Source organism: Camellia sinensis, chromosome 2, assembly GCF_055761805.1.
Source record: "Camellia sinensis isolate YWXY chromosome 2, ASM5576180v1, whole genome shotgun sequence".
Classification (NCBI taxonomy): domain Eukaryota; kingdom Viridiplantae; phylum Streptophyta; class Magnoliopsida; order Ericales; family Theaceae; genus Camellia; species Camellia sinensis.
In genome coordinates, this window is record NC_138962.1 from 19,811,983 (window position 1) to 19,835,047 (window position 23,065).

At 41.1% G+C, this 23,065-nt stretch overlaps 1 protein-coding gene across 1 annotated transcript; it reads right to left on the reverse strand.

The window, feature by feature from the left end:
- Positions 1 to 26: 26 nt before the first annotated feature.
- LOC114299206 (Urb2/Npa2 family protein) lies at positions 27 to 13,771 on the reverse strand. Its single transcript, XM_028243897.2, has 10 exons — positions 13,411 to 13,771; positions 11,267 to 12,905; positions 9,445 to 10,902; positions 8,789 to 9,168; positions 6,223 to 7,973; positions 2,485 to 2,926; positions 2,196 to 2,358; positions 774 to 877; positions 546 to 637; positions 27 to 436 (listed from the first exon to the last, which is right to left on the reverse strand). Exons 1-10 carry the CDS (start codon positions 13,677 to 13,679, stop codon positions 360 to 362), a joined length of 6,375 nt encoding a protein of 2,124 aa, XP_028099698.2. The 5' UTR covers positions 13,680 to 13,771; the 3' UTR covers positions 27 to 359.
- Positions 13,772 to 23,065: the final 9,294 nt, after the last annotated feature.

The following is a 23,065-nucleotide window of genomic DNA, read 5'->3' on the forward strand; positions in this document are numbered from 1 at the left end:
GCAGTGATGTGGCTCACATATCAATGTAAAAGACATCTAACAAGCAGAAATTATCATTTCTAGAAAAAAGAGTTGCACTAGTTTACAGCATATATACACTGGCAATAATTGATATCACTTATAGTTTAATGAAATGAGAAAATATCTCCCTTTACATTTGATTTTTTAATTTATAGCTTTGTAATGCGGAACCTTGGTCCAAACAGTGTAATGAATTTAACATAACAACCAGGCTTGCCCTGAAAGATTTTGTAACCACAGCATGCTGTAATCCTCGTGTCACTCTGATGTTCACATTACATCGGAACTAAAATGATTTCTGCCAAAAACATCCACCAGAGAGGGAAACAAAACTTTGATCAGACTTTTCCTGCGTATTGGAAATTCAGTTTATAATCATGTTGCAGAGTTGCCAGAGTGCTTCTGCAAGGACCCTCTACAAAAACAATAAGATAAAAAAATTAAAATTAAATTTAAAATTAGCCCTGAAACAAAATGTCCTCAAGTGTGAGCTCTGGACTCCGCATCAAATTGAAATTTCTTACCCTCAAATACAGTATGAAGGTGTTGAAGATCATCTGCTGAGCAAGCATCTATGAGAGCATAAATTCCCGGTCTCAAAGCTGTATCAATTTCCCTGTAAATTAGTAAGTAAACATATAAATATTACTGCTTACAAGTGGTGCTAAATTTTGACGAAGGAATAAATATGGAGATTGTACTATGCTTTTAATTATGACAACCAAGTTCAAAATGAGATGCCAGAAGCCTACCTTCTGATGCCTGTGTTAAGGGGACCATATCCTGAATAGGTCCATATGTAACTAGATAAAAATAGAGAACAATGCCGGCCAAAAACATCCTTCTGCTGCCTCATCTGCAAAATAGTGAAAGAAAACCAATGAGGAATGGAAACTTGATTTGGAATAAGGTTTCTTGAACACCTAAAGAAAACATAAGACAAGCCATTATTAGAAGTCTAGCCAAACATGAGCACGATAGATTTATTGTATGCAGGTGTAATTGTCCATGGGTTGAGTCCAAAACATGATAATCGGAATATCCTGAGAATTGCAGGCAGTAGACAAAACCACTAAATTGTGGAAGGATGAGGAATTTTCTACCAAGTAACAGCCCTTGTTAAATAGGCATACTGCTGCTGCTGCATCTACTTCTTGTCATAGAATAAAACCAAAATATGAAAAAACTATTTGGATGAAGTCTGGTCCAAATGATAAGGAACAGGTTCTGTAGATAAGTTAGATTTCCTCCACGTGAAACTGATTAGCGCACCAAATTAGGCTCACACAGTAACTACACCATCCATGAATGCATTAGATTTCTCCACATGGAAGCTGATGGGTAGACCAAATGAGGTGCACACGTTAATTGCAGCTGATGGGCGGAACAAACGAGGTTCACACGCTAATCCCACCACCCTAAATGAAATCAACCAAGGAGCAATACGTTGGCTTTGAAGCAGCAAAACAATATTGGCATTTTGCATCTATTGACAAAGAGGTATATGAAGGAACAAATCAGTGGATTGACTAATGGAATTCTCAAGATAAAGATAACTGTGGCTTTTCCAAAGAATTACTTCAGCTCTCTCACTCCCTCTGACTATCTAGATATCTATACACAATTGAAGCAAGGACACATGGCATTTATGTTCGGAACAATGGTGTTAAGAACTGGATGTAGTGGTTAAGGGAGTTTAGTTGGTCATATTGTCCCTCCAGAGGATTAAAACTGAGGCCATTATAGATAAGACATCTGCACTCCAAAAAAAGCAAGCTTACAAGAAGGAACCATCCGCAAGGAAGGTACCCTGTGAACTCTAGCCCCAGTGCCAACTTGTTTGTTGGAGATGTCCCATGAATGGCAGTCAGCTGGAGCTTATTCCATAACTTATAGCATAGCAATATCAAAGAAATGTTTCAAGCAAGACTAGCCAGAAACTTGACTGCTTGGAAGGGAAAATGGGGTGGAAGATCTGGAACACTATAGCTCTGTTTTCAGCCTCAGATGCCATGTCTAAAAATCAGTCATCACAGGCTATATCTCCATGTCTGAATAGCAATATAAACTCTCAAAAAGAAAAAACGGTTCGTGTGGCTTACTTCGCTTTAGATAATTTGAATGTGTACAGAAGAGAAGCACGTCTCTAATCAGTTTAAAAGAACAAAACAAACCTCTTCATAAATTCTCCGGAGAAAAGAAGCACATTTCACTGCTTCTTGTACTTTCCATGCAAAGTAACTTTCTCCGACAACTGTAGAAGTATCTACCATCTCCAAACAATGAAGAAGAACAGAAACCGAATCTTCAAGTAGAGCAACACACTGCTCAGTCTCACTACAAAATTCCATAAATCAATGTGATTAATATCATATGAAAAGAGGGGAAAGAGAAAAAACCAAAGGCAACAAAAATACTCAAATGAATTTGTAATTATGGTTAAAAATCAAAGAGGAGGCATACTTTTTGTGATGCTTAAGGACAGTACACAGTAATCGGCAACATGCAGCAAATAAATCTATCGAGAACTGTCGGTCCACAACACAGGAATTCATGCCTTCTACAATGTCAGTATCTTGATTATCCAATAACCTCAGAGAATTAGGTACAGCAGGAGCTTCAGAAATTCTAAGCTGGAAAAAATTCTGAAATAGTGCAGCTGGTATGCGCAAGGACTGCCCAACTTGGCAGGAATCCAATTGGTACATAGCATGTTTTCCTAAAACTCTTGTAAGTACCTCGACACACATAAGAATGACTGATCCCGGATCAGGATCAGCATTACCTTTATTAGAGATTATATTTGTATAGAAGATCAATGGACCCTGCAAGTGTAGAATGATGTTGAACAGGCAGGCAACTAAGCTCTGAATGTGTCTTTTAACAACACTCAAACGTTTGCGTCCTACAAAGCAAGTTGACATCAGAATAATGGTGCAGTTGATACCAAAGAGAACATGCACTGATAAAAACAATCAGTAAACATGAAGACACCATTTTCAAGAACACCACACTGTCGTATGTAAACATCAATGCTGTTAAAAACATCCACATCCAAATGATTGTCCACATGCAACCAAAACAAACTCATTCCAAATGCCATGGGAAACTACATTGCTCAGTTTCAAATGTTATAAACAGATGGAATGGGGATGATATAGATTGATTTGATGTGAAGACATGCAATTCTGTTAAAACCTACCATCACCTACTCCACCTACGACACCTACCACCACCTACTACCACCTACTACACACCTACCACTACCACCTACTACCACCTACTCCACTACATCTCCTATATAAGGAGCCCCTCACCATTTGTAATTAATAACATACATCAATCAATAATACATCAATTTTAACATGGTATCAGAGCAGGTTTAGAATCTAGTATTTTCGCTTCCCCGGCGGGCGGCAACCTCACCTTAGCCGCCCGCCGGACCTCAACCTAGTCTGCTTGTTTTTTTACACATACCTTCTTCCATAATTAAGCTCTTCTCTGCCTTTACAATGGCTGCCAACGAAGACCAAGTTTTTCCATACCCATCCTCCACACAGACCACATACCAGCTCATATACACAAGAGATGCTTGATATCTCTCTCTCTCTCTCTGCACCTGGTCTCTCTCTCTCTGGCATGAACTGGTTCGGAGATGAAGAGATCACACGCACACACACATGCATCTGCTCTCGGGCTCTCTCTCTCTCTCCATCACATGCAAGCAAATCTCTTCAAAACTGCCATGGACGCTGCTGTTGTTCGAGGGAAATCTCTCTCTCGCCTTTTCTCTTTCACCCTCCTTTCTTCGTCACTCAGCCCAGCCCCCACAGACTTCGGAGAGAGAGGAAGAGAATCACATGGCTTCTTCCACCTCCATCTCCCTCATGCTGCTCCTCATCGCCGTCGTCGCTGGCGCATCATCGGCGATCACTTTTTCCGACGAGAATCCGATCAGGACAGTCGTATCGGACGCTCTTCTTCGCGACTTCGAGACCTCCGTTCTCAAAGTCATCGGCCACTGTCGTCACACCCTCTCCTTTGCTCGATTCGCCCACAGGTATGGAAAAAGCTACGAGACTCCCGAAGAAATGAAGCTACGGTTCTCGATTTTCTCGGAGAACTTGAAGCTCATCAAATCGCACAACAAACAGAAACATCTCCCTCTAAACCATCTAAGGTTCCTGACTGGGTAAGGAAATCTGAATCTGCAAGCAACAAAAATCATAACTTGGATACTGAAAATTCATCAGAACATGCTGGTTCTCCACCACATCCCACACCGATTTCTTCAGACCTTCCACATGATCATTCTGATTGATGTTACTTTCTCTCTCTCATTTTTTCACTTTCCCACCGACCGGGCACATGCTTTCGCCATTAATATATTCTTATTATTATTATTTAAAAAAAAAAAAAAGAAAAAAAAAACAAACCCATTGCAGGTTTTCACAAAACCGTGGGCCAAAAAAAAAAAACCCCACGTGAACCAATCTCCTTTTTCCCTCTCTCTCTCGTTTTGATTTCACATATATTCTTATTATTTCTTTCTCTGTTTTTTTATTTTTCTTTCACTTTATTTTTAATCTTTTTTCCATTATTATTTCTTTGCAAAAAAAAAAAAAAAAAAAAAAAAAAAAAAAAAAGAAGAAGAAGAAGAAGAAGCAGACGAACTGCACACCAAACTCATTTTATTCATGTTGGGGCTCACCCCGATCACCATTTTACATCAAAAAAAAAAAAAAAAAACAACCACATCCACAGGCGAGATTTTTCTTCTCTACTCTGCCGCCGGTCTTTTCTTCTTGCCTCCGTCCTGGCCGGCCTTTGATGGTGTTGCCTCCGTGTTTCCTACGCCGCCGAGCACGTTCACTCCCCCATACTCCTCCACTGCAGCATATGGCGGATCTCCAAATCGGAACATCACTGTGGCCTTCCGCTTCAGCTCCTTATTTTCCGCCTTTAGCACACTTATCTCTACTCGCGCATCCTTATATATGCGCTGGAGCAGAGCCAGTTGGGCGTTTAACTGCTGCACCTCATTTGTCCTACTCTGCAGCCGGTGCGACAGGTTTGTGACCGCCGTCATGGTCTCCACACATGACTTCAAAGTATACTGATTGGCCTCAATATCCGTTTGCACCGCCATTTTTTGCTCCACCGACCGCATCGGAAAGTTCAACGGAGCAAAACCAGAGGCGCTTGGTTGAGGTTCACTGGCCACCGCACCAGTTATCTCTCTTGTTGACTCGTTGAGGTCGGGAAAGAGAGTGAGCAGACCACGGGACGAAGAGGCCATATTCTGGGTAGCTGAACGGGAAGACGAGGCCATGTTATGGGTTGTTGAGCGTTTCAGAGAAGGGTTGGTTACAGAGTGTTTCAAGATTTGCAGCTCTTAGCGACAAGCTCTCAGAGAACGAAGAGGTTTCAACTGGTTTGTTATGCTTCCAAGCCTCAGCCTCCGCTTCGGTTTATAAAGACCATGATGAAGAGGCAGACACGCGCATCATGCGCCTCTCGGTGCTCGCCGACAACATGGGCGCGCCTTTTGATGGCACGTTTTTTGATGGCACGCCTTTTTATAGATTGGGCACGCCTTTTGATGGATTGGGTACGCCTTTTTATGGCACGCCTTTTGAAAGATTGGGCACACCTTTTGAGGGTGCGACTTTTTTAGGGGTCCGACAAGACTCTGTAAACTGTCCCGACATTGATTTCGGTTAGTTTCTACAAGAGTCCAGCAAGACTCCGTAAACTGTCACAACAACTGTCACAACATTGTCTGCTACAACGGTCCGACATGACCCCATAAACTGTCTTCTACATCGGTCCAACACGAGCCAGTGTCTTCTACATCGGTCTGCCATAACCATACAGTCTTCTACAACGGTCTGACACGACCATACAGTGTCTCCTATCCATTTTTTATTTTTCAGATTATTTTCTTGTTTTGTTACTCTCTCCATACTCAAGTTGGTTAGTTCCTATCCCCCTTGAGTTTGCGGGGGGCTGTTAAAACCTACCATCACCTACTCCACCTACTACACCTACCACCACCTACTACATACCTACCACTACCACCTACTACCACCTACTCCACTACATCTCCTATATAAGGAGCCCCTCACCATTTGTAATTAATAACATACATCAATCAATAATACATCAATTTTAACAATAGGTGTGCTAATAAAATAATACCTGTAACAAATTCAAGAACCAAGTCCATGCAGTCAATGCCAGCTGCAACAATTGAGGAAACCTTTCCCCCATCTGAACTTCCAGTACATATTTCATAGTTTGTTGTGCAGCCAACCCGTACTCCAACTAGTGCTCTCTCCAAAGCCTGAATCACAGCCAACAGATGCAACTCTGATGGTTTATTGACAAAAACTTTAAATGACATCCTTAATCTGGCTTTAAACTCATCCAAGCAGCATGGCTCACAGTAAAGAGAAGATTCAGATAATCCCTTCTGGCCATTTAATGTCTTGGTACTTGATTCTGTGTCATGAGATGCTAAACTAGCTCTTTTTCCCTGTAAAGCAATGCACTTTCCAATAGCCATTAAGTGTAAATCTACTAGCTTCACATACACATTTCTAGACAAGACGGGATTGGTTAGAGGAAAATGACTCCCAAGCTCTTCAAAAAACTTAATGACACCATCTAACCAAACAAAAGAAAACGGTGATGGCACTTCAACATTGTTTGCCAACTCCACTAACAAAACTTGGGAAATGCCAATAAAAATTGGTACTGAGCTTAACGACAATGAAGTACAATTGATCTGCAAATTTAGCCTCAGAAGAGCTGCAGAGGCAATAAAAAGCTGTCTGAGAAAAAATGCTGCTTCAGGATTTTCACCTCTTAAAAATCCCTGCAACAAAGACTTCTTCAAAGAACATAACTCAAATGAATCACACTTGGCAAGAATACTGTCCGTACAACCTGCATTTTCTGAATTGAACCTTTTCTTCCAAACCCTTTTATCAGAGTGATCTTTCTCAGATGATGAGGAGCACTTCCTCATAGTTAGCTGCTCTTTTTCATCTAAAACATCACCAGAGCCTTGACATGAAAACTCCACCCCCATTAAATCATCAATGCCATCTGACATGGAAAGAGTTCGACCACCAGGGAAACTACCTGGCAATTGATCATCCTCAATAAGCAACACACAAACAAAATAATCTACGAACTCTGCAAACACATCTATGCAACAGATAAGTTTGTCCATAGATCCATGTTTCCCTCTCGATAATTTAGTTTTAACATCAAAACTTTTTGAATCTATGTAATCCAAGGCAGATGCCAGGCCCCACAAAAAACCTTGAGAGCAAGAAATAATAGAAGATAACTTAATAAATTCCAAAACGCTGAGACCAACTTGGACTTTTGCACTACAAAGACCTTCCCCCTTTTGAGAGACTAGTAAATACTTCGTCTGTTCCTTCAAAGTCTCAGCTATGAGGACCACAGTTTTCCAAGCATCAATATCTTTTGAAGAACACAAATATGGATCAGAATCAACCAAATTATTCCCTTCCTGGACAACAAAACAATTGTTTCGTTCTTCACAAGGCTTCTCTGCATTTATAAGGGAGTGGAGTGAACGTATAAATTGATATTTGCTTAACGTCAAAAAAGCATATGATGTGTGATCCATCAAAGAAAAGATAATGTCCTTCACTTGGGTAGCACTATCTTCAGAAACTGCACACTGAGGCACAATCACGGCAGACAATGATTTCAACAGCCATAAAACAGGAAATGAACTCTGGTCGAGTATTAGAGTGAGGCGGGATTGACTGGCTCCCATCTTCTCCTCACATGCTACCATTATTAGGTTTTTCAGGGCCCTCCGACAAGACAGAAACAATCTGAAGAGCTCATAGAGATTTTGCGAGTACAAAACACCATGGCAATCTAATAAGCTACCAACTACAAGCCTGAACCACATGGAGAGCAATTGAATCAGTGAAACTCTTGCATCAAGAAGTTATAAAAGTTCATCCCTCAGCCACAAATTTTACAGCAGAAAAAAGAAAATATCATCCATTATAATGTAATAGCCCATAATTTGTCTCTTAAAAAAGAAGTATAAATAACAATAACGAAAATAATACAAAAGACAACTGAAATCACCAACACCTAGTTCTGCATATTTCGGGTCAGCTACATGAATCTTGTTTTCTTTTACTGCTCAATTAATGGTCATCATCAGTTAAACAGCATGCTGTTAAATCTCTCCTTACAATATCAACATACAATAATTTTGCTCTTCCTCTTTCCTAAGCATTTCCCGGTCAATGCCAATTCCTCATTGGTGAGTCATAGGTCTTCGTTGCACAGATTCAAATCATCTTAGTTGATTTTTACTCATTTGATCTCCCAATAACTACTACTTCTACAATGCTGTGAGCTCATCAATTCTTAATTTTGTTATTTCTCATTTTACCACACATCCATCTCAACGCCTGCCTCACACACAACTATGCTCATTGTATAGACATGTTTTCTATTAATTGCAACAGACTTTTGCTTTCAACTTCATGGGTGTACAACCATCAGGTCCATCACACAATACATTGAAATGAAAGTATTCCTTTAAGTGCAACAAAGGTCTCATCTCAAGAGAAATAAAAAGTAGTGAACCGATTCAATTTCAAATGCACAGACCAAATCATACGATTACATATGACATGTACAGAGACAGCAGCATGTGCGCACTTCTGTGGTGTTAAGAGACAGAAAAGGAGTGTACCTCTCAATGTTGAGAATGTAGGTTGCATATAGTGATAATGATTTAGAATTTGCATATCCTTTTGGCATCCAACACAAATAATGGAGCAAAGTTTGACAATCTGTGAACTCCATGCTATGTGAAAGAAAGGATTTCTGTTCCTTGCTGCGTTTCTTAGGCAGCCTCTTAGATGAACAAGAAACTGGTTCAGCCACTGAAGTGCAGTCATTCATAACTTTTTTGTTGCCAGAAACAAGAATTGATGAATTGTCAAGCACACTGAAAATATCCGGCCAATTGGGTGATGTCTTTAAATCTACCTCTCCAACATTACTAAATATTGCTAGGACGAACTTCTCCAATATCTGGCAAAACGTTGATGCCATATGCCTGCAGACAAACTAATACAAAAGACAGTAATGTTGCCATAAAACCTCTGGGTAGTAGTAAGATTGTATAAAAGCATGGAACAAAATCAATATGTAAAATAAACACACACAAAGGAGGGACAAGAAAGAGAAAGATTTGAATAATTATAAGTGTATTAGTTGAGGACATAGTTGCTGAGAAGTTAAAACAATATCATGTAAATGCACTCATTGAGAGGGCATAAATGCAACAGAATGCAAGACAGAAAGAGAAAGCATATGGATGAGAGTCCAAGAATATTATCTTACTCTTTGCTCATAGAGAACAGTGTCTCTGAGAAGTTCCAATGAAATTTGACGTGTTGTGACGTTCTTCAGATGGCCGGGTTCATTAGTTTTCTGCATTGTAAAGTCATCCAAACTGTTTCCCCCCCACACAAGAGTATTCCTCATTAAAACTGAGAGGAACATTTTCAACTTCTTCTTAGCAGCATGAGTGCACCAAACATCAATACTTCGGCAAATAATCCACCAAAGTGCAGAAGGCAATGACTTTTCATTTAAAGCACCAACACCGAAATCCCATGTATCATATTCAAGCAGAGCTTGGGCATCTATATTTTTATAAGTGGCATCATTAGATGAGGAGAAAGATGTTTGGTCTTTAGCCAGTAATGGGAGGTGTCCCATCATGAAGTCGGTAAGATCTGCTGCCTCTTGCCTCAAACATGAGATACACTTTTTCAACTTTTTGCTGTTTTTTTTAGATGGTGAGGACCCAGCATCATCCATTAACGTCTGAAGTAGATATTCATTCCTTTGCAGTAGATACTCAAAAGACTTCATCATCCTATTCAAATCAACAAGCCTCTGAATAGCCATGGTGTTTAATACGTAAATCAGAGGGGCACAATCTGCAGCAGTGTCTTTAAGATAAATGTCTGACACAGACTGTACAATGGTGAAAAGAGAAGCAGAAGGCTGGAGAATCCAAGAAAAATAGCCTCCACAAGTCCAATCAGTCCTCTCCACCCAATCTTTCCCAGAGTAAGCTGTAACAGAGTCACCCATCACTTTTGACATCTTTCTAGATGTATCTGGAGGCACAAGGCTCAGTGCTTGCCGGTATAAGCTTTGACAAGAAACGTAAAGGCGAAAGAAAAACAGAAGAACCCAGTGAGTGGAAAGAAAATCATTCTTGCATCCAGTCCCACTGTCACTGAGTGTTCTTCCTGTAACTGTAGAGAGGAACTCATTAACACTATCTGGCTGTATTGCAACCAGACTGCTCATACTAAGGCGTAATACTGTCATCAGATCCTTCACAGAAACTCTAATGAGATTACTGTTACCTGCTGTTACAGTCAGTGAATCCAGAACTAGTATATATATATCAGACAAACCTCTTCCCAGAAGTTCTGCTTTTAGATCAAAGTACAGCTGGCTACTACTTGGATCCAGTTTGCCAGATTCATTTTGAGAAGCAAGTGAACAACTAACTTTGATCCATTCCAGGGATTCTGAAATATCTGCTTTTAACTGCCGAATGCATCCGCTGACTTGCCCTTCTGGTATGGAGACAATAGCATTATAAATGGCAAGCCTGAGCTCTTGTGAGCATAATACCATACTCATTGATTTTGCATATGCTTCCCAGCATAACGAAGGTGCATGAAGCATAAGTTTTGAACCAATCACTTCTCCATAATTGTCAAGTAATACCAAATGCCTCACCACTTTACATAGTGCAGAAATAATATTATTAACCTACATTAGTTCGATGTGTAAGAATAAAACAAAAACAATAGAATTCAAAACAAAACAACATTCTAAGAAAGAGCAAGCATTGTTGAATGGGATGCAACAAAAAGTCTCCAGGACAGTTAATGGTAAGTTGCATCCACTATTTATTTTTTTTAAAAAGAGAAAATGATCTGATCACATGCCATGCCCTCATGCATACATGAATGGCAGGCTGGTAAAAGAGCATGGTTTAATATTAAACTCAAACACTAATAAATTAAACCCAAAAAAAATTAAAGAAATCAAACCACCCAATGTTAACAGCTGTCACCTTCTACAAATGTTTAAAGTAGCTTAATGTAACTTGATCAGAAAGCAATCCACTAACCTGGCGAAGTTCACTATAAAGATTAACCAGCTGGCATCCAAAGTGAAGTATCTTTGAAGTTAATGAGTGTTGATCTGGTGCATCCGGCAAAGAGAGGCCAAGGACAGCAAATGAGAACATCATGCGCCATAAGCTTTCCAAATCATCCCCAACAACCTCGTATTCAATTTCTACCAAGTAACTAAAAGCAAGAACAAGCTCCTTGGCAATTGAACTGAAAACTCCCATTTTTGTGCTCTTGTCTATATCAAGTGTTGATGGCCATAGTTGCATTATTTTGGAGGAAAATGACAAAACCAAATCATAGAACACTTTCAGGAAATTAAAAAAAGCTCCTTCAGAAATATCCTCAGTTCGTATGTATAACTTTTCATGCATAAAGCTAGCAAGTATTTTGTTGGTATAACTGAGTTTGCTATGAACATCCAACCACACATCTCCCACCTCCAGTTCAGCTTGAAGATAAATATTAAACTCTTGCAACGAAGGCTCCATAATCTGTACAAAGAAATCAAAGAGTGACTTCCTTGTTTCTGCATTCAAACTACTTGAGCAATTACTCTTTTCTGAAACTACACTATTGTTTTCAGAAGAGTTTTCAGTCATATGACCGGAAAAATCATTTTCCAAGTGCCTCAAACCTCCTCTGACTGAAGCTCCCTTCTGATTTTTAACACAATTGACAAACAAGTGAAACATCTCTCCTACACCTAATGCCAATATATTCTTCCCTGCCAAAATCTTTTCTAGCTTATCAAAAAGGTGTCTATGATAACTTTTAATGATGATTTTTGAATCTCTCGGTTTGCCATCCTCAAATGCCATATACTTTCCAGTACTTTGTAAGCTTAGAAAACCATCCATATGAGCGGCGTGGAATAACCCATAAGAAAAAACTTCTTCAATAACCTTCAGCAAGCTTTGTACCCAACCAGGATCACTGCCATGAACATGAAGATGTAACACATCCAACAAATGCAACAGAGGCTCCAGAAGCTTATCTACAAAATCATGGAAACCATTTTTCCGAGTTGGGTGGATCCTCAAAAACTTGGCGAATGGATCAAGCACAGCACACGAAAACTGCAGGAGAAAGACACCCACCTTGCCACCATCAAGGTTGTGATCGAAAATTTTCTGCACAAGCTCAAGCACTGTATCAGAGGTCAATATCCACAAGTCCAAGTTTTCATTCAAAACTCCACCATGAGATGAGAATACCAACGAAACACAACCAAGAACAAGACTGTAAAAATCAAACTCTTCACCACTGAAAACAGTTTCTTTCGATTGAGGTAACACAACATTCAATCTGGATAATGCATCCCTTGCAATACAATGAATAACCCGTAGGAAATCCCGTGAGCAGGTCAATGACACATGCAGTTTGAAAGACTCCTCCAAGCAGTACTTGAAAATCTCCCAGCATCTATAATCCAAACACGACCCAACAATTTCAGACTGAGGTTTATACCCTTGAGTCCTAATTTTCTTTTCTGAAGAAATCAACAATGACTGGACCCAATTGCTGAGGAAAACCATTACCCTTGAAATACTAACCGCCTCTAACCCTTCATTGCTGTGATCCCCTCCTTCACCAACTCTCAATTTTACATAACCAAATGCTAGTTCCACCTTTCTGCACCAAAACCCATCATTCAATAAACAAGAGAAAAACAAAAAACAAAAACAACCAAGGACTCATTTAACATGAAAACTGAGCATCTTCAATCCTTCATCGATTTTTACATCAAATTCAAATTTAATGAAAAATTTGCTAAAAGTGTAATCCGACCATTTCATCAAATCAACGGAGAGCCTATTTTTCACCAAATCAAAGATGAACCAAATCCTTCACCAAATACCCAAAAGTCATTTTTTTACTCAATTTAGAAACTTTTCTTTATGAAGTGTAAGGATTGGTGATGAATTTCTTTCATAAACAAATACAAAAAAAAAATTTAAAAAAAAGAAGAAGAGTAAGGATTGAAGTGTTATATATATCAAGCTTTTAACAAAAAAAAAAAATCACTACGATGCTCTAAGTCAATGTAAAGAAACTATAATTATGAAGAAAAAAAATGTATATATCTCAATCCAAGTAAAATATATATGTTGTAGTGACAGAGAGCAAAGAAACTAACTTTTGGAGAGAGATGTCTTTGTTCTGAAGAGATAAAATTAACTGTAGATTCTTCCATGGAGGATTGTCTTGGAGCTTTTCGATTGGTTCTCTCTGTTCTGAAGCTACTTCTTTTTGTTTCTTTTTCCGTTTCTCTTTCTTTCTCTCTGAGCGGTCGATGAGAGAGGCTTTGAAAGGTCTTTGCTCTTCTCTTTCTTCTTCGGCATTTATTATCTTTCTCTTCTTCTTCGTTGAATGCTTTCGTTGTCGTTCTGATTCGAAATCGGCCATTGTTTGTGTTCCCTCCGAGAGAGAGGTGTCCGAAATTATGCAGGGTTTTGCCAAATTATATGTAGGGTTTTGTTTTGATAGTGGTTATTACTGGCTTATGTTTTAGAAAAAAGCTTGGACACTAATTAGCGCTCAAACTAATTAGGTGGAATTGAGTTTCGCCATTAATTATGTGATATTTTAATTTTGGAGTTATATTTTTTTTTTTTTACTTTTTTAATGTATTAGTGCTATTAGTGGTGATGTTCTTAGTGGGATGAATCATTATTGTTTATTTTATTAGTCAAAATAAGTATAAATAAATAAATAAATTACACTTTGCCCTTAAAAATATGGATTAATTACCAAAAAGTCTTATCTACATATTTGGTGGTAGCTTAGGTCCTGTTAAAAAGTTTTTGAACCATTAAGTCCCATTTATAGGTAAAAAGACATTTTGCCCTTTAATCCCAAAACTGAGAATGTTCTCGATTTTAAAACTGAAAATGATCTCAATTATAATTATCAAAACTAAGAAATTTCTCAATTTTTTCTAATATGAACTAAGAATATTATTAAAACTAAGAAATTTATAATTATTCATGTTTAAAATTGAGAATATTATAAACTGAGAATGTTCTCAATTTCTCAGTCATTCAATATTAATATGCAATTTTTTCATGTAGACTTTTGTCTCTACTCTCTCTGTACAATGGCTTCTCTGTTCCGGGACAGGTCACTCGGCCAATCCAAGAGAGACCATGACTGTCGCCGCCTCTCTCTCGTCCCCATTCGGCGACCTCACGCCGACTCTCTCCCCCCGCCAACCTCCGCAACACCACCTACGAAATCTTCGTCGCCGCTTGCTGGACCTCCTCCGGCAAGTCCCTCACTTATATTTCCAGCAATTCCTCCAACTCCGACCGATCGTCGTCCCCTTCGTCGAGCTCGCCGTCGATGCAGAGATCTCTCACTTCTACTGCTGCTAGCAAGATGAAGAAGGCGCTGGGGATCCAATCTAGTTCGAAGAGGAGCGAGGGAAGTCCATCTTCGGGCGGGAAGACGAAGAAGCCAGTGACTGTGGGAGAGCTATGTGAAGTGAAAAAAGAGAGAATGAAGACAACAATGATGTTTGGCAGCTATAAGGAGGTCTTGGAAGGATAAATTGGGTAATTAAAAATTAATGGGATTTGAAGGAACAAATAATTTTATTTAGGATTTAATGGAGTATAAGTTCACAAAATAGGACTTGTATGTAAATGCTCCTAAAAATATTTTGTCATTTTGACTTTTTTAAAGTTTTTTTATTATTATTTTTTTCACTTTTTTGCTAATATTTTCTAATTTTATTGTTTACCTCCAAAATCAACATTCATCTAAATTGAACAGGAAATGTCTACAAACTTAAGCGGATCCAAACCCATTAAACCAATCCAAACTTGTCCTAAACTAATCTAAAATATTTTAATTAACTTTAACCTCCAACTTATTTACGTATTCTATTATTTCTTTGCCAACTTGTTATTATCTTCTATTTCATTATTTGTAACAATTACTTACCTTCTATCACAATAATCTTGTTCTCACATAATTTTTCTTCAACTTTGTCACATTCACTTACTGTCAGAAACGCACTATATCTTATATAATATTCTCATTTATTATGATTATCGTCAATACTTTAAAATTATCATAAATCATCTATCACCGAACTTCAAATTAACACTATCGCTGTAACCATTATTACTACCAAGAAAAATGTTTGAGAGCACTAATTAGCGCTCCCACTAATTAGGTGGCAGTGGGTCCCGTCATTAATGATGTGATATTTTAGTCTTGGAGTTGTATTTTTTTTATTTTTTTAATGCATTAGTACTATTAGTGGTGATGTTTTTAGTGGGATGAATCATTGTTGTTACTACCAATCTCTTCTCCTTAGATCACGACCACAATCTTTTCAAGTCAATACTATTGAACACTATCTCTCTCAAATTTGATTAATATTACTACCAATCTCTTCTCCTTAGATCACGACCACAATCTTTTCAAGTCATTACCATTGAACACTATCTCTCTCAAATTTGATTAATATCTCAATAGATATAAGCATGTGAATGAGATGGTGAATAGTATGTAGCCACTCTGATTTTTCGTAAATTATTATTTATTTATTTTTTATTATTATTATTATTTTATTTTATTTTATTTTTAATTTTATTAATTGCGTGTGAGAGGGTAATTTTTGGAAAAAATTGGGCCGAGCTGTGAGATGGACTTTATGGCCCAAAGTACGAAGGACAGGATAGAAAGGCCCAATAGAAATGTAAAAGTTACTCCGGCTCAGGTGAGGTAAAATTACTTCAGTGCAATAAGATGTAAAGCTACTCCGGTCCGGGCAACTTGGAGTTAGGTCGGTCCCAGTAATAGTCCGGTTGAGATGTATTGAGGTTAGAACGGCCAAAACACTGCTACTTGGTAGCTTGGTCTTGGAGTTGTGCCGGTCGCAATTTGTTAGTTCGGTCCAATCGTGTTATGGGTTGAGCAGAGGAGAACCGAGATGAGGAGTAAAAGCAGAACCGAACTAAGAATAGTTCGGCCTAATCAGTGGCTCTGCATAGCCAAGCTTATTTCGGTCATATCGTAGTTCGGCCAAAGTAAAAACCATCCCACTTGGTTTAAGCAGTGGGGGGTGTAAAAGGATAAGCATTATCCTTAGGAGTATGAATCCTAGGAGGACTCTGCATGGAGGAATAAGAGTCCTACTAGGATTGTGCCACACGAAACTTATAAAAAGCTCACAAACATCACCTTGGAGGAGGTAACAGAACACAACATACAATTTTGCTTCCTGAATACATTGACCTTTGTCTATTTGTCAAGTTTTCTGACTTAGGCATCGGAGAGGTTTCCGGCACACACCCGCCGGCTAGCTCACGTTTGTGTTTTCAGGTGACAAAGCGACGTCGTACGGAGGAGCGTGGACTTAGTCAACAGGATTATACGAGGATAATTATTTCTTCCCCGTACAATTGGCGCCGTCTATGGGAAAAACAGACAGAACAAAACCTCTTGACTAAGCTCCTTCTTTTCTCAATCAATGGCACACATTGAAGATTTGCCGCAATCTGCCGTCGACGGACTAACTCCAGAAGGGGGTGCAAGGCATGAAGGATTACCTTCTGTCCCTCCCTCTCATGGCGGACTTAGAGTCCCAAAGACATACCTCCAGGAGGGATGCTAGGGGGAGACGGACTCACAGCCCCCGTCAATCCCATTCTCAAAGTCCTGACAGACAAAGACAGAGGATTGACCCTCAAACTCTAGAAGATCGCGTGAAAGAGCAAGATGAATTGATAAAGAAGATGGCGGCGGACATGGAAGCCTTGAAGCGCCAGATGAAGAAAAAAGAAGTGGCGACAGGAGAGGGGTGCAAAAACAAGACGCCCCCTCGCCACTCAGAAAATCGTAGTAGGAATACTACACCCTCGCAAGGAGAGAGCAGAAGCCTCAGGACAGGCGACACTCAATCCTGGTCTTCCAAAACTCGTCATTCCAGGTCTGAGAGGACGAGATTTGAGAGATCATACACTGAAAGAAGCACATATTGGCCTTCACATTCTCACCAAATCAGATCTAGACAGACAGAATTACCCAGATCATCCGACTTACGAACCGTGCTCGAAGAGAAAGCACGATGCAAGGAGGATGCCAGGGCAAGGGATCCACATAGAGTCTCAGCCTTACAGCGGTTGGCTCCTCGGACGTATGGAAGCGTCGAGGTTGGAATGCCAATACCGCGACCAGCCTACGAACCAACGAACAAAGCATTGGCAAGACTACAGACTTCGCCGTTTGTTCCAGCAATTGAAAACGCGCCCCTACCATCAGGCTTCCTTCAGCCGAAATTCACCACATATGAAGGGAAGACGGACCCGTACTCACACTTGAGCCACTTCCGCCAAGTCATGGCTGTATACAGACGAAACGAAGCCTTAATGTGCATACTCTTCCCATCAAGTCTTGGCGACCTCGGCTTGACTTGGTTCAAGAAACTTCCTGAGGGCAGCATAGCCTCTTGGGCACAATTGGCAGAAGCATTCGTAATAAGGTTCCGAACGAACACTAAAACCCCGGTGGAGATCGACCAGCTTCTCTTCATCGACATGGGTGAAAAAGAGACCCTCAGATCTTACAACAGTCGCTACTGGAAAGCATTCAATCAGATTGGGGACTGTCCCACCAATCTTGCCATCGCACAGTATAAAAGAGGCCTTCCAGTTGGGAACAGACTGAGGGACTCGATCACCATGACGCCACCCCTCACTATGGAAGCCCTGATGGAAAGAGTGCATCAGCACATCAGGGTAGAAGAGGATGGCACACGAGCCAAAGCAAAATCTAGTGCAACCGCAGTACCAGAAAAGAAGACCTCAGCAAAGGTCAATACAGTAGATCGTCAGAACAAAAACGGACGTGGCAGACGAGATAACGGAGAAGACCCTGATAAAAGATGGTTGAGAATCCGTACTGCCATAACCACGGTGTTCAAGAAACCGATATATCGGATTCTTAGCGAAATAAGAGATGAGCCTTTCGTCAAGTGGCCAGCCAAGCTAGGAGAAGCCCAGAAGGATTATGACGAAAGATCACGGTGCACCTTCCACAAAGAAAAAGGGCACCGCACTGAGAATTGCACGCCATTGAGACAACACTTGGAAGAGTTGGTGGCAGCAGGCCACTTGGACAAATATATTGAAGGAGGGACGCAACCAACCCCCCAAGATCATAATAACCATCCCAACGGAATGCCAATCGACGCACTGCCTCAAGGTATTATCAATGTCATACATGGAGTTTTTGAACCTGAGCGCGTATGCGAGCTCAGAGGATCAATCAAAAAGGCTGAGCACTTTAGAGAAGTACTAAGTGCCCAACCTGCCACCAAGCAAGGAAAGACAGAGGCAACAAATGTAATGTCCTTTTCGGATAAGGACTTGGATCGAATATACTGTCCTCACAATGATGCCCTAGTCGTCACTCTCCGAGTCAAGGATTTTGACGTCAAGCGAATTCTGATTGACCAGGTAGTTCATGTGAAATCATGTACTACGACACATTCAAACAACTGAAGCTACAAGACAAAGACTTGGCGCCTGCAGTTTCTCCCATAATTGGATTCAACTCCATGCCAGAATGGCCCATCGGCAAAATAATTCTTCCAGTCAGAGCAGGAAGCGTGACAAAACAAGTGGAATTCTGGGTGTTGAAAGTCCCCTCCACTTACAACATCATTCTGGGCAGAACATGGCTGCATGCCATGCGATCGGTGGCGTCATCTTACCACCAAGTAATGCGGTTCCCCAACGACACTGGTATAATTGAAGAAGTCTATGGAGATCAGATCATGTCAAAGCAATGTTTCGTCACGGTGAATGGCAGCCGCGCTGCCAAAGGATACGTTCATTCGGTGGAAGAACCGGAAAGTAATGAACTATTCGCGGACGTCGGTAAAGAGGCTGATCAGAAAGCGGTGGAGGACTTGGTGGAGGTAAAAATAGATGAGAAGAACCCGGATAAGTTCTTCTTGCATGGCTCATCGTTGTCCAGCGCTGAGAGATTAGAGGTCTTGGAATTCTTGACCTCTAACATCGAAGTGTTTGCCTGGACGCCCTATGACATGCCAGGCATTGATTCAAACTTCATCAGTCACCAACTCAATGTCCACCCATCCGCCAGACCAGTCATTCAACGCACACGCAGATCGGCACTCCACCACGTCGAAATAGTGGCAGAAGAGGTAGGCAACCTGTTGGAGGCAGGAGCAATCAGAGAAGTGCACTACCCAAGATGGATCTCCAACACAGTCGTAGTACCAAAAAAGAATGGCAAATGGCGTGTTTGCGTCGATTACAAAACAGTCAACAAGGCGTGCCCAAATGACAGCTTTCCTCTACCAAGGATAGATCAACTGGTAGACCTAACGGCGGGGCACAATCGACTTAGCTTTCTGGACGCATACAGAGGCTACCACCAAATCGCCATGCATGAACCAGACCAGGAGGTCACATCCTTTACAACACCAAGGGGACTATACTGTTACAAGGTCATGCCCTTTGGCCTGAAGAATGCAGGGGCGACATTCCAACGGATGGTCACCAAGATGTTTGAACCATTGTTAAGCAGAACAATGGAGGCTTACATCGACGACATGGTGGTCAAAAGCAAGGATAAAAATGACCATCTCAAGGACTTAGGAGAGATGTTTGAAGTCTTGAAGAAGCACAAGTTACGCCTCAATGCATCCAAGTGCGCATTCGGAGTAGGATCTGGCAAATTCTTGGGCTTCCTTGTGACCAACCGGGGTATAGAAGCAGACCCCTCCCAGATCAAAGCAATTCAGGAATTGGAGAGACCAAACTCAGTCAAAGAAGTGCAGCATCTCACCGGTATGGCAGCTGCGCTCAACCGGTTCATAAGCAAGTCATCAGACAGATTGCGACCATTCTTTCAAGCTTTAAAGGCCAAGTTTGAGTGGGATGAAGAATGCGACCAAGCTCTGGAAAGCTTAAAGGAATATATGTCTTCCCCACCACTGCTTGTCACCCCAGTACCTGGTGAGGAACTCTTCTTATACCTGGCAGTCTCTCAGCACGCAGTTAACGCAGTGTTGGTTCATACAGAAGGAATCCAACACCTGCCCATCTATTATGTCAGCAAGATATTGCTAGGAGCTGAAACGAGGTATTTGCCACTAGAGAAGCTAGCATTAGCCTTAATGATGGCCTCAAGGAAATTGGCACACTACTTTCATGCCCACACCATAGTCGTCCTCACAGCTTTTCCACTAAAAGCCTTGTTTGAAAGAGCGAACTTTAGTGGGCGAATCTTGAAGTGGGCAGTGGAGTTGGAACAATTCGACATCAAGTTCCAACCCAGGACCGCAATAAAAGCCCAATCTTTGGCAGACTTCATCGCAGAGTTTACTCCTGGAAGTCATCATATCTGGCCAGTCGACCTAACTGACACAACCGAACTAGGGACGGAAGTTGACGCCGGAATAGCGCAACCCCTAGTAGAAGATACTCAGTCAAACTCCAAGGCAGACCAGACTAAGGACAACAAGGAAGAAACAAACAAAGATTCACCAACAGTGCAATCAGATGACGAAGGGCAGACAACAAACATGGACCTTGAAGAAAACACCATCCTTGACCCCACGACATCATCTGACCCCTCCACTTGCTGGAAGTTATTCGTTGGAGAGATGTGGAAGCTCTTTGTGGATGGAGCATCCAATCGGCATGGTGCAGGACTTGGCATAGTCCTCATCTCTCCAGACGGCCTGGTTGTAGAGCAAGCAATCAACCTTGGCTTCCCAGCATCCAACAATGAAGCGGAGTATGAGGCGCTTCTCGCAGGACTCAAGTCAGCACACTACATGAAGGCCACCGAACTAATGGTTTATAGCGACTCACAACTGGTGGTAAATCAAATTTCTGGCGACTATGAAGCGAAGGATGACAGGATGGCCAAGTACCAAGAGTTGGTCAGAACAGAGATCAAGAAATTTGAAGTAGTAAGGATAGAGCAAATCGGCAGGGAAAATAGCAGAGCAGACGAACTAGCAGGCTTCGCCTCAATGGCAGATTCCTCCATACCTCATCCACTACTGATCGACTATTTACCAAGACCAAGCATAGAAGATCCCGAAGCAGAAGAAGTATGTTGCGCAGAATTAGGCCCCTCTTGGATGGATCCATCATCCTGTTCCTAAAAGACGGCATCCTACCAGAAGAAAAAAAAGAAGCCAACAGAATAAGGGCGAAGTCGCAGCGATTTTGGCTATCTCCATCTCTGGCATTATACAAGAAGTCATTCTCAGGGCCTTACCTAAAGTGCGTTCATCCCAGCAAAGTAGAAGCATTCTTGTTCGAAATATACGAAGGAGTGTGCGGAAGCCATCAAGGGGGAAGGTCGCTAGCTTACAGGGCCATTTCACAAGGTTATTGGTGGCCATATATGCAGGCAGACTCAGAGAAATATGTGAAAAAGTGTGAAAAATGCCAGAAATTCGCACATCAAATACATCAACCAGCCAGATAACTCCTACTATTGACTAGCCCATGGCCTTTCGCAATGTGGGGCTTGGACATCGTAGGACCACTTCCAACAGCGCCCGGCGGCAGGAAGTTCTTTCTCGCGGCAACAGACTACTTCACAAAGTGGGTTGAAGCAGAAGCATTGGCATCAATCAAGGAAAAAGATGTGAAGAAGTTCGTCTGGCAAAACATCATCACTCGATTTGGCATACCAAAGGCCCTAATCTCAGACAATGGCACTCAATTCGACAGCAGAATCTTCAGAAGCTTTTGTGAAGAGTACAAGATAGAGTTCTACAATTCTACACCAGCATATCCTCAAGCGAATGGCCAAGCAGAAGCATCAAATAAAGTCGTCTTGGATGGACTAAAGAAAAGGCTAGAGAAGGCAAAAGGCAAGTGGGCAGACGAACTTCCTCATGTTTTATGGGCTTACCGCACCACACCTCGGCGATCGACAAGAGAAACACCATTCTCCTTAACTTACGGAATGGAAGCAGTAATCTCACTAGAAGTTGGCCTCCCCACAATTCGAAGCGAAAATTTTGATCTAGACTTAAATGGAGAAGCCATAGCTTTAGAACTCGACCTTGCAGAAGAAAGAAGAGAAAGAGCACTGGTTCACATCGCCGCATACCAACGAGAGTTAATCAGAAAATACAACAAAAAGGTGCATCCAAGACAATTCAAGATCGGCGATTGGGTACTGCGCAAAGTAATGGGAAACACCTTGGTTCCAGGAGACGGCAAGTTAGGGCCAAACTGGGAAGGTCCTTACAAGGTGGTTGGGTTAGCAGGCAAAGGGGCATACCACCTAGAAGACAAGGATGGCAAAGCAATTCCTAGGCCATGGAACACGGCCAATCTCAAGTTATTTTACTTCTAGCTTTTCTTTTTCAAACATGTAATTTTTTCTTTCTTCAATAAAACAAGCAATTCTTTTCAGCATAAATTGTTCTTTGTAAAAGTTAGCTTTAGTAAAGATTAGGTATATTGCAAGCATTTTTCTAAGTTAGCTGGAAAAACTAACTTAGAGGTTGGCTGGATTAAACCAACACCCTTCCTAAGCCCAGGATAAGGATCCAGGCTGCAGGACGTTTGGTCGGAATAAACCAACTTTTGTTACTCTTCAGCCGAAGTAAGGATATGGCTGAAGAGTGGTTGGCTGGAATAAACCAACTTTTGTTACTCTTCAGCCGAAGTAAGGGTATGGCTGAAGAGTGGTTGGCTGGAATAAACCAACTCTTGTTACTCTTCAGCCGAAGTAAGGGTATGGCTGAACAGTGGTTGGCTGGAATAAACCAACTT

Excerpts from the sequence above, each read along its gene's own strand:
- LOC114299206 (XM_028243897.2), bottom strand. The coding sequence starts at position 13,679 with ATGGCCGATTTCGAATCAGAACGACAACGAAAGCATTCAACGAAGAAG. Across the intron at positions 2,927-6,222 it reads GGTTCTTGAATTTGTTACAG|GACGCAAACGTTTGAGTGTT; the intron begins GTATTATTTTAT and ends CTTGCTTTGTAG. Across the intron at positions 878-2,195 it reads TCCGGAGAATTTATGAAGAG|ATGAGGCAGCAGAAGGATGT; the intron begins GTTTGTTTTGTT and ends ACTATTTTGCAG.